Genomic DNA, 15,187 nt, shown 5'->3' on the forward strand with positions numbered 1-15,187 from the left:
ACCCTGGAAAGAACCACCGACCCACGAGAAGCTACTGGCAAGCTTTCTCACATACCCACATTGGCTGAATCCAAGACTTGAACTGCCGCAGACAGAGGTGAGATAGCAGTGATCCGTAACGAAGAACGCTTTAGAGGCTGGCTAGGTGGTCCCAGCAGCAAACTCAGCATTTGTCAAGAGCCAGGACTACAAATATGTTACTGAAGTCATTTAGTTGGCTGGACAGGATGATCAACAACCAGAACAGTAAATAACTGACCATCAGAATCATGCTGACTGGATTGGTTGGCAAATCATACAACACTCCTATATGTCTGGTTTTGTCACCTATATCATGTCTGGGTGGAGAACTGGACTTGAACCCAGTGGGGTGCCTAGATCTGTATGATGGAACTTAGTCATATTCACTTGTTGACAACCTTGTTGGTAAAGCTTTAAGGATCATACTGATCACACTCAGTTCAAAATCTGTCTCCAATATGTCCTCCATAACAAACAGGTGCAGGTGGAGATACTCCCATATCCCTGGCTAAACTAGATAACATGTTTTGATCACTAGATTTGGAGACAGCCCTCTTTTCCTTGCCTTTGAGCTGTTTTTTAAGAACATAGGACCATATGTCTTCTGTCCACAAAGAGCACACCTTACAAGTTTTGGACAGTAAGCATTTAGTGCAGGCAAGGCAGGATTTGACTGTCTTCCGCCTTCTTAAAACATCTGCAATGGGATATAATGCCCATCACATATTAAAAAATAAACATATAAATTTGATAGACATCCTAAATGAACAATAGTGTGTGACTGGAAAAAAAAAGTTAGGAATTAAATTAACAAGGTATGAACAAAATTGGAATTAACTATATACTGATAATATTATATTATAAATTTATCAAAATAAAGTGATAACATATGCATGATGGCAAAACTATGAGCAGGAACAGATGATGTTCTTTGGTACTAAGCAGCTGCTACATGACATTACTAATGTAAATACATGTCATGTGAAATGGTAACAAATCTGCACAAAATATCAGAAATTTCACACCCACACCCAAAATACTAATATGCTAATAAACTAATATACTGCATAGCATTACTATTTGTCTTACTGAAAAAAAAACAAAATAGATGACTAACAGAAAAGAATAAAAATCCACACATTCTCTGAGGGCTGTTGACATTTTGCAGTGAAAGAAAAGGTTGACGGTATAAGTAGCACCAATTAGCGAGGTAAGGAAAAGTAATCTGTAGGAGTTACTTCCCTTTGGCTATACAACGTACAGATAGACTGACTTTTTTCAAATATTTGGTAGAATTGGATTCTGGGGGTAATAAAAGTACTTCCTAACAATAATGTGATTTGTAAATGCATTTGACAGAAATATGAATATGAATGGATGAAATATGACACAGAAAAGGCTGATATCATACACTTTCTACACCAACTATTCTGTAGATCAGTAAAAGTTTGGCAGGAACAGAATAAAAATGTATTATGCTGATCAGAGAAACGAATTTCAAGCCCTAATATAAGGTAGTAATTCTTACCATGCATCACACCTGCGTTTATGAGTTGATTTGTATCTTCAACAACCACTGTCATATCACTTGTTGAGTGAATCATTGGGGAATCAGAATCCTCACTTCTAACATCACTGAGATCATCATTAGTAACAGAAATAATCTGTGTCGATGAGTCCATCACATTTACTGGGTTTATATCATTGTTATCACTCATCATGTGTTTTTCTGTCTCTGCATTAGACCCAGTGTTGAGAATTTGAAGACTTTCATTCTCCTCTATGCTATTATTAGACTTGTCCTCTGTTTCTTCTAAACTCACATCCATGTTTTGATCTGCATCTTCAGTGTCAGTCTGTTCTAGTTTGATTGGATGGTCATCCATGTTGCTGGTGTTGGATACCTGTGAACTCTCTGGTTCTGCATCTGTTTGAGTTGAGGCAGTTCCTTGTAACTAAAAAAAGAATGTTGTTTAAGTTTTACATTTGATCAAGAAACCTGCAACAGAATTGATTATCTGAATTCATCGAAAGAGATGTTCATGATTGGTGAGGACTGGTAAGCATCATTTGGAATATTTTCTATTAATACAACATATGGTAAAGTTCAACAAAAGGGACTGGTGCTCTAGTGTCCTAAAATGATTTTCCAGGAATTCAGGACAAGATCATTTCTTCCTTTTCATTCCTGAGTGTTGAAACCATCTCTGATATTTCTGTGAGATAAAATTTTCAAATTAGCCATATTGGATAAGATTGATAATTTTCATTTAGGATAAACTAGACATCATTAAAATACTTTTGGCAAACATCCAATGCTCAGGTGGCACCATATTAATATGGAACTAACAAGACACCATAAGGTATCTTTGGTGAAACCCCCATGTTAATATGGCTCTCTGTTAAGAAGGAGTAGTGATAACAAGATTGTTTTACATAGCTTCCATGGTGACCATATTGGATGTCATCAGCACCATTTTCATTTAGGACCAACTAGATACTGTAAGAAGTCTTTCAGTGAAGATCACACCATCCATCGAGGATTAGTAGCAATAATAATATTTTCATAATGATTATACAGGGATAGAAATCCATTCCCTAGGAGCTTGGGACAACCAGACATTAATACCAGGCAACCATTTTTCCTTTAGTGATAGCCTGGTCATGCAACCACAAAATGTTTTTTTTAAATTATCATGTTGAAAATTATAATGGAACTTTACAATTCTTCCAGCAACTAACATTTGATCTTTTAATTGTCTCTCTGGGCATACATAGCAGAGTACCCAAACAATTCTGATGCAGAGCATTTGGTGATTTGTATAGTTAAGTAGCTACACCAATTAACCCTTGTTGGCTACTCATTATCTGATTAGGTAATCACATTTCATGATATTTAACACTTTGGGTGTAGAATCACATGTAGGCTACTCCACGTTCAAAGTGTCATCCATTGGTTCCATGTATGTTGCATTCAAACAGCCCTAAATTGAAAATAATTGGTATAGGACAACTAAAATTATATATATTTATCTGTCAGTGATAATTATTTTCTCATTTGGCATGGGCACATTCACAGTGTCCCAAACCAAATCCCTGTGATAAACAACTATAACTGTAGGTTACCAGCTGATACAAAGCTGGGCTGAGCCTACAAGTACATCTGGGGGAACTATAACAGAATTGGTCTCATAAACAGCAGATCTGTCTTCAAGTAGTACTGTTAGCCTCCCTGTAAAAGAGTGCCAGGGAAAAATGTGGCAGGAACAGCAGAGTTGTCTTTACACAGTACTGATATCCTACCTGTACAAGTGTGCCTGGGGGAAATATGGCAGGATTTAATCTCACTAGCAGTTGGGCTGTCTCTGGAGTTAAACTGTTGCTGATCTGTGTAGTTCCATCACTTAAATGTGTCTCTATCCTTGATATCACATGACTTCCATCTGAAGAAAAAAATCTAAAACTAGTAACTAGCAACCTGCAGTCTTTAAAGTACATTTAAATGAGTTTCAGTTAAACCAAGGATTATATTCTTTTTTAACAATAAAAAATAAAGATAACAGAAATGAATATGGCACCAATACAATCTGGAAATTGTTTTTGATAAGTTTTTAACTGATTATAAAATCTTAGGAATAAAGAAAAAAGCCATAAACATACAAACAAATTAAAAAATTAAATGTGGGATTTTTTGACAAAATAACTAATAAAATCTGTTGGGGAAAAGATAAGACACAGCTACTCTGTACATTTATTCAGAATTACACTGATGACAATATTATTTTACAGTCAATTAAAATATGACCTTTGTTAAAGTTTTCTCTGAATGAATTTTATCTGATCACCAGTCTACAAGAGAAAGGAAGTTTGGACAAAGTCCAAGCTTGTGCCAAAGATCTCTAAGACCTGAAGAGATATACTCCAATTTAAAAACCTCTGACAAAGTTATTTCCCTTGAAACTATATGTGTACATTATCCACATGAAGAGAAAAAAAACTCTTCTGGAAATTTACTCTCAGCACAGAAAACAAATTTAATAATGTTCACACAAGAGAAAGGTAGGTATGAGGAGTATTTTAAAAGTTCTGAATATTACCATACATGCCAACCCCTGACGAGGAAAAAGTGTAATCCGAGTGGACAAAAAGAGGAATCCAAGCAGAAAAAGAGGAATCCACATAACATGCTAAAAATTCAATAAACAATGATTTATTTGCCCCTATCATCTTTTAACATCCTTTACTGCTTCAAGTTTTCATATGTAGCACTTTTAGCTTTAGAAAGCAACAGATTTTCATGTTGCATTTTAAAACACTTTGTACCAGCTGAGACCATGAATGTTTTGCATCAGAATGGTAAAGAACCAATAGTCCTTTCATAACTTGACAAAGAAGAGGACATTTATTATATCTTCCAGTGATTGTGTCTTTTAGCTAGGAAATAAGGTGCCACTGCACATCACCTCTATCTGCATTAAGTATATTGTCAGGTAGAATCCCAACTTTATGCTTCAGGAATTCTCCTTCCAGATGATCCAAGGTAGGCAAGGATGGTAATAGAAAGGGATATCTCTTGACAAAGAATCTAACACTTTTGAAGCTTTTTGACTGTCTCTCATTTACATCAGCAACTGAAGCATTTAAAAGCACTTCATCTCCATAGGGGAATTTCTGGAGCATGTAATCACAGGCTGTAGCATAATAATCTCTAACATTATCATAGAACACCTATACAGCTAGAGTAGAATTGTGTTCTATGAATTCTCTTGCTTCTACACCAATAGCAAGATCTTCATTATCTATTATTCTATTAAGAACTCAGTAAATAACACCTCTGCATTTATAACATTCATGTCTGCAATTTAGTTCTCCTGTAGATAAGAAGTTACCTTAGTATTGGAGTTCATAAGATGAGCTAATTCGATGTGTTTCTTTGTTTTCAAGTGTTTCTCCACATAAAATTTACCACCATGCCCAATGTTAAAATCGTTTCCGCACAGACTGCAATGAGCATGATGCTACACTAGAATACAGGGACTCGTATCGTTGCTTAAAACTTACCTTTCATACATGTACTATATAGTACATGTAAGACAGGTCAATTTTAAGCAACGATACGAGCCCCTGTGCCCGAGAATGGAATGCTGTATTATGCCATTAATGTATTCATCTTTGAAGGATTCATGTTTTTTTGGTGTCTTTTTCTGATCCACCTGTGAAATTCTTTGAAAAAATATATATGCTCTAACACAAACACTGACTAGAATACATCTTTAGACTTTTAGCGACAAATAGTAAAATTATTTCTACACGGCCTGCAATAGACGTCATATGATGCTGCCCTCATGTCCTCATCTTTGGAGGATTCTGTTGTTTTATGTTTCGTTTATTTTTGGCTTTTTTCTAATCTATCTGTGAAATTATTTGAAAGGAGATATTTTTGCTCTCATACACACATCAACTAAAATAAATTATAATTTTTAGTGCCAAATGCCTATAGACTGGTTCTGTACGAAATATAAATTTGAAAAAAGAATTTGCAAGTAAAGATTAAAAATTAGAAAACCAGTCTGTTCTCTCCTCACTAAGCCATACAGCTGTTATAAATAGAATAAGAGGTCGAAAGTTTGAAAGTAGAACCAGCATGTTTCTGGGTAATCGGATAGTTGCTATAAATAGAACATAATACTGTTAGGAAAGTGCACAGACAAGCATACTCTTATACTGTAGTTATGTAAAAGCCGTCTTGTATAAAATAATGTCCGTGGGATTAATGGGATGTTAATAAAAACGAGAAAACAAACAACTGACTTTTTTTGGAAGGTGGATATACCGAAAAAGCGTAATCCATATATGTTTAAGCGTAATGGTTGGCATGTATGTATTACTGTGCTGTACAACAAAGTTATTTGTTAGTAAACAGTGCATCCTCACATATGCTTCTCATGCACCTCTACACACTTTCTTAGTTGGATTATCCAATTATTAAATCCAATTTTGTATTCACTGTTTGGTATACTGTCAAAACACTGGAAGACTGCACTGCCATCTGCAAGACAGCTTTCAAATTGTCTGCCCCACAGCAAATCTTTTTGATAACAGGATTCAGCCAAAAATTACTTAGAGTGCAATCATGGCCGCGTAAATAATGTGACAAAACTGGAAGCTGTAGTTTAGTAAATAGATACTCCAGGTACAGGTGAAAGGATAGGTGTTTTGGTAGTGTTCCACAACATCTGGCAACACTTTGGAGGCTTAAAAACATCCAGTAACACTTAAAGAGACAGGATTAGGTACATGGATGACTGACCCAATTGCATAAAAAACTACCATATATACTCGTGTATAAGCCGAATAATTTAGGAAAAAATAAAGGCCTGTAAGAAGGTGGGCTTATCCATGGGCCAAGGTCTAAACTTGAAAGATTGTAAGATTTTTTTGTTGACTACCATAATGGCTGTAAATCTTGGGACACAAAAAAAAATAATTGTTCCCATGTCCTAAGGCATATATGCATGTGAAAAAAAATAGTGTCCCAGCACTTACTAAACTGTTATAAATTACTGTGATTGCTTTTGTTGTTAAATAAAGGTAAATAAAGACTTCATAATTTACGGGCTAGTTCGAGTTCACCCAGAGGACCAGGCTGTACTATAATCTACAGTACTTACAGAGTGAAAATTGTGCCTAGCGTCACCTTAATCCTTGTTTATTCTCAAACAGATTAGATGCAGATTTTGCTTTATTCATTTTTTCGACCAAACACCATTCTTCCAGATAACACTTCAGCTAGTCGGTAAAGCTGTTTCATTTACATTGATCCATGCATTCACGAGTTACTCTTTTCGATGATATAAGCGATGCTATAAACTGAGGTAATCTTTATGAAAAAGTATACATGTTCAACTGTGTAAGGCACAACCGGCATAACTGTTACTGTTCATGAAAGAATGGTAATAATAAAGGCTAAAATTCTGAATATAGATCAACTAAGATCATCATCAATCTATTTTACTTTTGTGTTTGGCCAAACAAAATCATACTTTTCCACACAATGGAAAGCTGGATTTTCTGACATCTCCTTTGTTTACAATTGCCATAGTTGTCTTTTGTTTTCCGAGAGCAATACAGGCCAGTTAATCATTAAAACCCTGAAAATGACTTGGGTTAAGAGGGAATTTTGACTGGCAAGTATACAAGTACTTTGATGTGTAATTGCCTTTCACTCCATAATATTAGCATGATTGCCATATTTTTTTAAAATGGGGTGTAAGATTGCCAACATTATAGAAAACTACAACTCAGTTTTTATGGCAGGGGTCTTAAATTCAAAACACCCTGAGGGTTACATGTGAACATTTTCGATGGCCCAAGGGCCGCACCACCTTTGTTACCTCTCATGACACCTTGTGATGCCAATCATTTTGTAGGCCACAGGATATGGCCCAGCATGAGCCGTGTGTTTGAGACCCTTGTTTTACATCATTAGCATAATTTTCGAAGCATTATTTCTTAAACTTCAATATTGTATTTTGGATTTATCGTTAAAGTTAGTGCAGTGGTGCCCATGATTCAAATCCAAGGGATGCACTTCATACAGAGGAATGTCCTTCATTCAGTGCATTCAAACGTAAAATGTACATACGCCATATGTAAATACGCTCACTAACCTAACTGTGATAGCTGAATCAAACCCTATTGTTGTTCATTGTTGTCATACAAGGATAATATTTTAATGAGTTAGGTATTTACAATTTCAAGGCAAAATAAAAACATAATTACTGATGCATGGACATAAAAAGTCTAATGCAATAACGCATAAACAAACAATAATCGAGTCAAAATGGATAGGTAGTGTTACAGCAACCCACAATGCTCAATTCTTGTCATTGTCTGATCAAGTTATACACAATTCTGAATTAGACAAAAACTTTAAGAAAACAGACAAATAAATTTCTTGACTTTTGAAACAAATTGTTTAATAATCATATATGCCAACCCCGTGAGAGTCAAACAGGTAATTTTTGCTAATGTAAGTTTGCCTAAATAAATGCATTTAGAACTTACCGTGTGCATGTTGTTATGTCATCTCAGACTTTTGGGTTCTTTTTATACCTAGGTCATGCACTCCTTAGTGTTTATACCAATTCAGTGGGGGGGGGGGCAGCTTATATACTTGAGTATATAAAACTCTCTCGACAAACCGAAAATGCTGAGCCATTTGTGTTCTCTTCATGTTCTCTCCAATCCAAACTTTACTATTTTCTCTTCAGTTGGGTTTAAGAAAGTAAATGCATGTTTAATCACCTGTAACAATTTACTCAAACAACCATTTTTGAGAAGCCATCAGGAAATGTGGGACCCATCTTGCAAAAACCTTTCTAAGCTTCAAATATTTCTTTACAATATTGAAAACATCAATTAATGCCCATGGTAACAGAAACAGCTTCCACTTTGTATTAAACATCATCAATTCTCAGCAGCCACCTCCTGCTCCCTAATCTCTTACAGATCATGGAACATCTATTGTTTTGCAACCATTTTTAAAACTACGAAACCACCTCAGAATTGTAGAATATGACAGGATAACATCAATATAATTTATCCAAGTCGGTATTGATGACAGTTGTAGAATGCCTTAAGATTGTCCTGATCACACAATATGTTCTTTGTTCAGTAACAGAATTTTCCTCTTCTCCAACAGTTTTAGGTCACTGTGATTTACTTCTGTCACATATACATATCTGCCGGTGTCTGACCTACTGCAAGTGCAGCTGCACATAATTTTAGGGTTTGTTGATTTGCATTAGTTTATTGATAGGTTCACACTAACAAAAAGATTATAATAAAATATGCAAAACTTTTCAAATAACCTTCATTTGTGTTTATATTATTGTAGCAAATACATCTATGTCCATACCCTCGCCTGGATTCTGAGTTAATGTGACAGTTACTGTCTCTGGAACAGGTGTCACCACTGATCCATCATGCACGACTCCTACTGCCTGCTGTGGCCATATTGTCTGCTCTGCATTCTCCACTATGGGGTCTGGTTCCTGTGTGGAGCTGTCAGCCATACATGGCGGTGATGGAGCCATTATCTCCACGTTTACCTGAACAATCATTTACATGGAAACCTTTGGTTTAAATTATTTCTGTAATTTTAAAAAACTAATCAAAATTTTTTAAAATTCATCAGATATTGAAAATAAGAAAACATACTGACAATAAGCTGTCCAGTTTCTACAAGGTTTTGCTCTGTAAAGTTAATCAACTTTGTAAATAACTAATATTAACTAATATCTTGTACATACAGTATATACTTGTTTATAAGTAGATTCCAGTTGCAAACTGCACAGAACCAGATCTGCTGGCACATAATGCGCCAGCAGATCTGGCTCTGTGCAATTTGTTAGAAGTTTCAGAACAAACAACACAGACCCTGATGAGCATGTGCATTTTGCTATGGCAGATCAGGATCTTTGTTGTCTGCACTTTGACTTGACTTATATGCAAGTATAGATGGTACAAAAGCATGGTGGTAAGCTAATTAACCCTTTTTCGCAAAACAGCTCTTTCAACATTCTACAATGTCATATAAATAGAACAGAATGCCACTAGCTGACAGAAATCCAATAAAACTGTCTGGGAAAAATGCACTCTTAAGGCTTTTAAATTTCAACATTAGATGCTTGTTTCTTTCTAAAAGATAAAATGATAAAAAGCAACATTCTTGCTTACCTGTACCTTGTGCCATGAGTCTCAAGTAGGTGTGCTATATACAGATTTCACTCCAAAACTGGCAAACAGTCATTGCTCTTTAGACTGCAGAGGCTTGTTTGTTTGTTCTGTTTTTGTTTATTAATCAGTTTGTCATGATTACTGACATAGTCTTGAGATAAACTGAATTCTAAAAACCAATCTGCTGGTCTGGATTTCATTGTTCTACTTGTAAAGATAGTGGCAGCCAGTTGCAGTTGGGGGGTCATTTCCACTGTCCTCTTATCTCTGACTGGCTATTTGGGATTTATCTATGTGATGTGTGATGTGATTTTGATTTTTAACGTAGCTTTAACAATTTTTCAGTCATATCGCTACGATGTCTGCAATGTGCCAGTTTACAGTGATGTCTAGCACTGGGGCATCATGCCGCAGACAAGCGAGGCAGCTGTTAGTACCATTTTTGTAAGTCTCTGGTATGACTCGGTCGGGGATCGAACCCACGACCTCCCGCATCCGAGGCGGATGCTCTAACCACTAGGCCACCAGAGCGGTTGAGATTTATCTAATACAGTAGTATGTGCTATGATGTCACCGAAAGTTGGTTGTATAATACAGAATATTTTCATCAGGTGGTGATATGTACTGACCATGGAATTGGTGGTTCATCACCAGGAGTGTCAGCAATCACTAGTATAGAGGTATAACAGGGATGTCTTAATTTACACTTAGATGAGGTAGAGGCATTGAAATGCATATGCACTGAAATGATGTAGGGTTGTCCAATGTGTCAAAATGTCAATAAGAAGGGACGATTTTAAGAAACTGACTTCATTTATTTTTGGACAATACATCCTACTGACCTGTTATATTAAAAAAACTTAGAAACATGACACATCTTAATCATCTTTTTTGTATCTTTGTGGACAAGTAACAATATGTTTTGCCATTTTGGTTACATTTTTTAATCACACTATTTTGTTAATGGACTTGCACCATTGTAATCTTGCTGAACTTGAAATGGCATGGAACATAGGTACATAGTGCCTGGAACTGCATCATGGGTATTTACTGACAACATGGACCAAATGTAGATGGTACACAAGATTGGGGCTTGGAACTGCATCATGGGTACGTACTGACAACATGGACCAAATGTAGGTAGTACACAAGACTGGGGCCTGAAACTACATCATGGGTACTTACTGATGACAAAGACCAGATGTAGGTAGTACACAAGATTGGGGCTTGGAACTGCATCATGGGTACTTACCGTTGGTGCTGTAAGGGGTAGAGTTCCATTCTCTACATCCTTTAGTGCTTGATGAATCTGATTTTTCAGATCATTTACTGTGGGGAACAATGTCAGATCATGGCGCTGTGGGAGAAGACCACCCTGGCCCATCTCACGAATAACAAAATTTCTGTAAGAAGAAACATTTGTATATGAATATTATTTTCTAAAGGCTGTTACAAATGTATATGTTTCATAACCATGTGATCCTTAGTACTCTTCTACAAAAATACATCGTCGACATGATGCAAGTGATTAAAGTCTCTAAGATACCTGAAGTAAAATATTTACTAGATTCTATATCTGTTCATTTATTATAATGGACAACACCCAGAATATGATAATATCAGAATCTTGTCTAGACCATATAAACATAATCAAATTAAAACTATTAACATGACAGGTATATATTTTCACAGCAATAATAGATGACAATTTTATGTAACGGTATTTTGAGATTTCTAAAATGGTAATATTTCAATAGCATTTATATTACAGTCAAACCTGTCCCAAGTATCACCTTTATATAGGAGTCACCTGGTCAAAGCAGCTAATATAACACTCCCCCACCCAAGCAAATGTTCTAACCAAATAATGGTTTCTCCCTGCTTTCTGTGGTTACTGGATCACACTGACAGTGACTACTCCAAAAATGCAAGCAACATATTTGTTGGATGACGAAGGTATTGACTGGATAAAGAAGAGCATGTAAATAGATGTGTAAACATTTTTTATGTCGCTTGTACTCAACATACTAAGTCAAACTATCAGTGTAACTCGAAACTGTCAATATTTCATGTTGATGTTGTTGTGGGGTTTAACGCCATTTTTCAGTACAAGATAGGCTATACATGGCAGCCAGTATTAATGGTGGAGGAAGAAACCTAAACCCCAGAAAGAACCACCAACCAACGAGAAGCTATTGGAAGCTTTGCCTTTCTCACAAGTCTAATTAAACAAGCTGGTCAAAACAAAGAGTCAGTTCTCTATTTCACAATCACGCATAAGTTTTCAATTAGTAGTTAAATTAGTATTTTGTCATAGTGCACAATAACAAACTATAAACAGACTTCTGGAAAAAAATTCATAAATAGCAGTTATGATTTAATATAAAGGCTGGATTAAGTAATTTTGTGTGATAATAATAATAATAATAATTGAGATGGGTACCACAACAAAATTTGTAATGCGATACATTGCAGTACATCTGATCATGTTGCGATACATACCAGAGTATACTGCAACTGTACTAGGGATATAGTTTACTGTTTTGGGGCAGGGAACTGGGACTTTTTGTTAAAAAAATTCTGTCAATAGCTGGTAAAAATATCTTGGTATGATTTTTAGCAAAAAAGACCATATCACATCCTTTACTTGAAGAAAAAAATGACTGTCATGAGATCAAGAAAAAATATCTTGGCTCAAAATAAATCACAGCGCCCTCCCCCCATTAGCCAAATATGAAATGGTCAGTACCTTATATTAGATGAATTTCCAATGTGTATGTTAATCATTTTAAGTTGTAATCCAAAAACTGTAATTAAAGTAGGATGATTAAGCTTACACTATAGCTGACACTGGAGAGCTTGTTGATAAATATAGGAAGTTTGGCCTACAATTTACTTGCTACACAGCTATAACGAGAGGATAGGAAACTTTGAGTGGCTTGACAATGCCTGTTCAAGATATTATTCAGTGAGTGCCAGTAAATGTAAAACACTCAAGAAACGAGAAAATATTTAGTGAACTTGAGAAATGACATAAATTTCAAACAGAAAACAACAGCTTTCCTGAAAATCTTCTATCTTCTTTCAAAGGAATGCATATACTTAACACATTAGCATACACGAGTAAAAAACTAAAATAAATGGTATTTTGAATTGAGTTTTTAAAAAAAATTCTAAATGTTTCCAAAACTTGGATTTATCCTGAATATCTTTCACCACATTCAGCTATCACATTAGCATATGTGAGACATATCAAAGGGATCATAAACGTAATTATATTTTTAATTGGAGTCTAACAAAACGATTTTGTAAACAAAAACCTGAATCATTTTGTCATGAAAAATGAAAACATGCTGTTAATATCATTCAATTAAGAACAAAATTACTTGGTAATTTCAATATATTCATTACTGATGGAAGCTACACCAGCACAGTACAGTGTAAAAACATCACAGTATGAGCCACCAGAAAAAATATTGTGGCAAACCAGTATACTGCTAATACTGCATGCCTATAATAATACCGTAAAACAACAATGTTTGACTGTATCCATGCTATGTTTAAGACTTGTATCATGCAATTCTGTATACAAGTATTCATGGAAATTTCACTATTCTCTCAGTGTTTGTAACAAATATCATCAGCCAAACATCTGCTCGCTGAACATGTTGTACACTTCAAAATTCTCTATTGTTGGCTATGAATTTAATCCATCAAAAATGAACCAATAAAAGAAAGCTAAATACAAAGAAATATTACAAAACTATCATTAATGTCATTGTCAAAGAAAATCAAACGTTATCTTGTCTAGATTTGTTCATGCAGAGCTATATCAATACATTCGAGACAGCAGTCACTTGAAACATGCCAAGAAAATATAAACTGTATGCAATATTTTTGAAACACTTGCAATATTCTTTTTATCTAAAGCAAGAAGGTTCAGGTAAAATTCACCTGAGTTGTTTCCGTACTGCATAGACTCGAACCTCCCCAGCTGCCACCAGGTCACGGATTCTCTGTACCACCCTGGGGTGAAGCCTGGTGTATTTTTCCTCAGGGTCAATCTTGACTGGAACTGGCTGAATTTTCCCTCCATCAACATGGAATTCATGGGCATTCTCTGTTGGCAGCTGGACATAAAACCTGTCATTAAAAATATCAACTTAAACTTCTAAAGCAGTTTCAATTTTACTTACTTCATGTTCTTTGTGCTCAAAATCTTGCATGATGTACTGTTTTAAGTTCAAATATTTGCATTAGGTGACCTTTAAGCAGGTTAAAAACAAAGAACGATGAAGAAAAAAAGAAAGATGCTTGAATAGGCAACCATATACCCATGCATATGCTAAAACCATGCATCAGACCCTGGACTGAAGAGGCTCAAGTAAGCATGTTGCTAATATGGTATCTAGGCCCAATACCTGTAAGTTACCTGAATACATGTAATCTAGGCCTCTTACACATAAGTTGCCTCAATATATGCTATCTAGGCCCCTTACAGGTAAGTTACCTGAATAAAAGTTATCTAGGCCTCTTACAGGTAAGTGACCTGAATACATGTAATGAATGCAAAGAATCAGAGATGTGCCATGATTGTATCAAAAGGGAGAAGCTCCCCTTTGCCATCAAAATAAAAAGAGGGGGAGGAGGAAAAAAAGAGTTCAATATTTACCTAAGACTCAAATATCTGTCTCTCTCACTGCTTGCTCCATTCTGTTAAAGTTTATTGAAATTAAAATCTTCAAAAGATGTCTTTTCTAGCTGTATGAGCATTAATCTGATGATGGTTTCTGAGGTTAATCTGTTCCTTACCTGTTTTTTGCTAAGAACCCCTTTCAGAGTCTCCTGTCTGCAGGGGCATATGCGAAATTAGTTTAGACAGCTTGAATGTTGAGCAGAAAAACTTTGGGGTGAGATGACAGTATTTTACTATATTCCTGACCTCAAGTTTCTCTTGACCTCCAGTTCTGACACCAAGGTTTTTGGCCTCTGTCTTACGCCCATAAGGAACATGCTGATTACTGGTAGGGTTTGAAGTCCATCAATGCTATACTCTACATGGTCTGATTTTGATCAAATGAGAGTCCTTACATTTTAATTTTCTTTTAGATTCTTATTTATTCCATTTATCTTAACACATAGAGCGCTAGATAGTTTTTTAACAAAAAAGATCCCTCAGTGTTAATTCTTTAAGAAAAGAAATGGAAATTGTATTCTGCTTTTAAATTGTCTGTATTTTAATTAGACTTCTGTCTTTTCTACGTTTAATGTAAAAACACCCCTCAATATTGCACTGACTGCCATGCCATCTGTTTTTGTCCATCCAGAATATAAACTGGACTCACATTCAACACTATTTTGGTTAAAAATAACTCATCAATGTGCAATAATTTCTTTTCCTTCTCAATGACAGCTTTTCTCCATT

General features: G+C 35.5%; 1 protein-coding gene across 3 annotated transcripts in view; it reads right to left on the bottom strand.

The window, feature by feature from the left end:
• Positions 1-15,187, bottom strand: part of LOC149792228 (calcium-responsive transcription factor-like) — a 51,168-nt gene that overhangs the window by 6,644 nt on the left and 29,337 nt on the right. For all 3 annotated transcript variants that reach the window (XM_089970765.1, XM_089970764.1, XM_089970763.1), the window contains 5 exons: positions 13,717-13,905; positions 11,015-11,165; positions 8,942-9,134; positions 3,325-3,464; positions 1,550-1,976 (listed from right to left, as the gene is read on the bottom strand). In XM_089970765.1, the coding sequence (XP_089826891.1) occupies positions 1,550-1,976; positions 3,325-3,464; positions 8,942-9,134; positions 11,015-11,165; positions 13,717-13,905 (1,100 nt within the window). The remainder of the gene's footprint in view (positions 1-1,549; positions 1,977-3,324; positions 3,465-8,941; positions 9,135-11,014; positions 11,166-13,716; positions 13,906-15,187) is intronic.

Source organism: Sinohyriopsis cumingii, chromosome 9, assembly GCF_028554795.1.
Source record: "Sinohyriopsis cumingii isolate HCF-2022 chromosome 9, ASM2855479v2, whole genome shotgun sequence".
Taxonomy (NCBI): Eukaryota; Metazoa; Mollusca; class Bivalvia; order Unionida; family Unionidae; genus Sinohyriopsis; species Sinohyriopsis cumingii.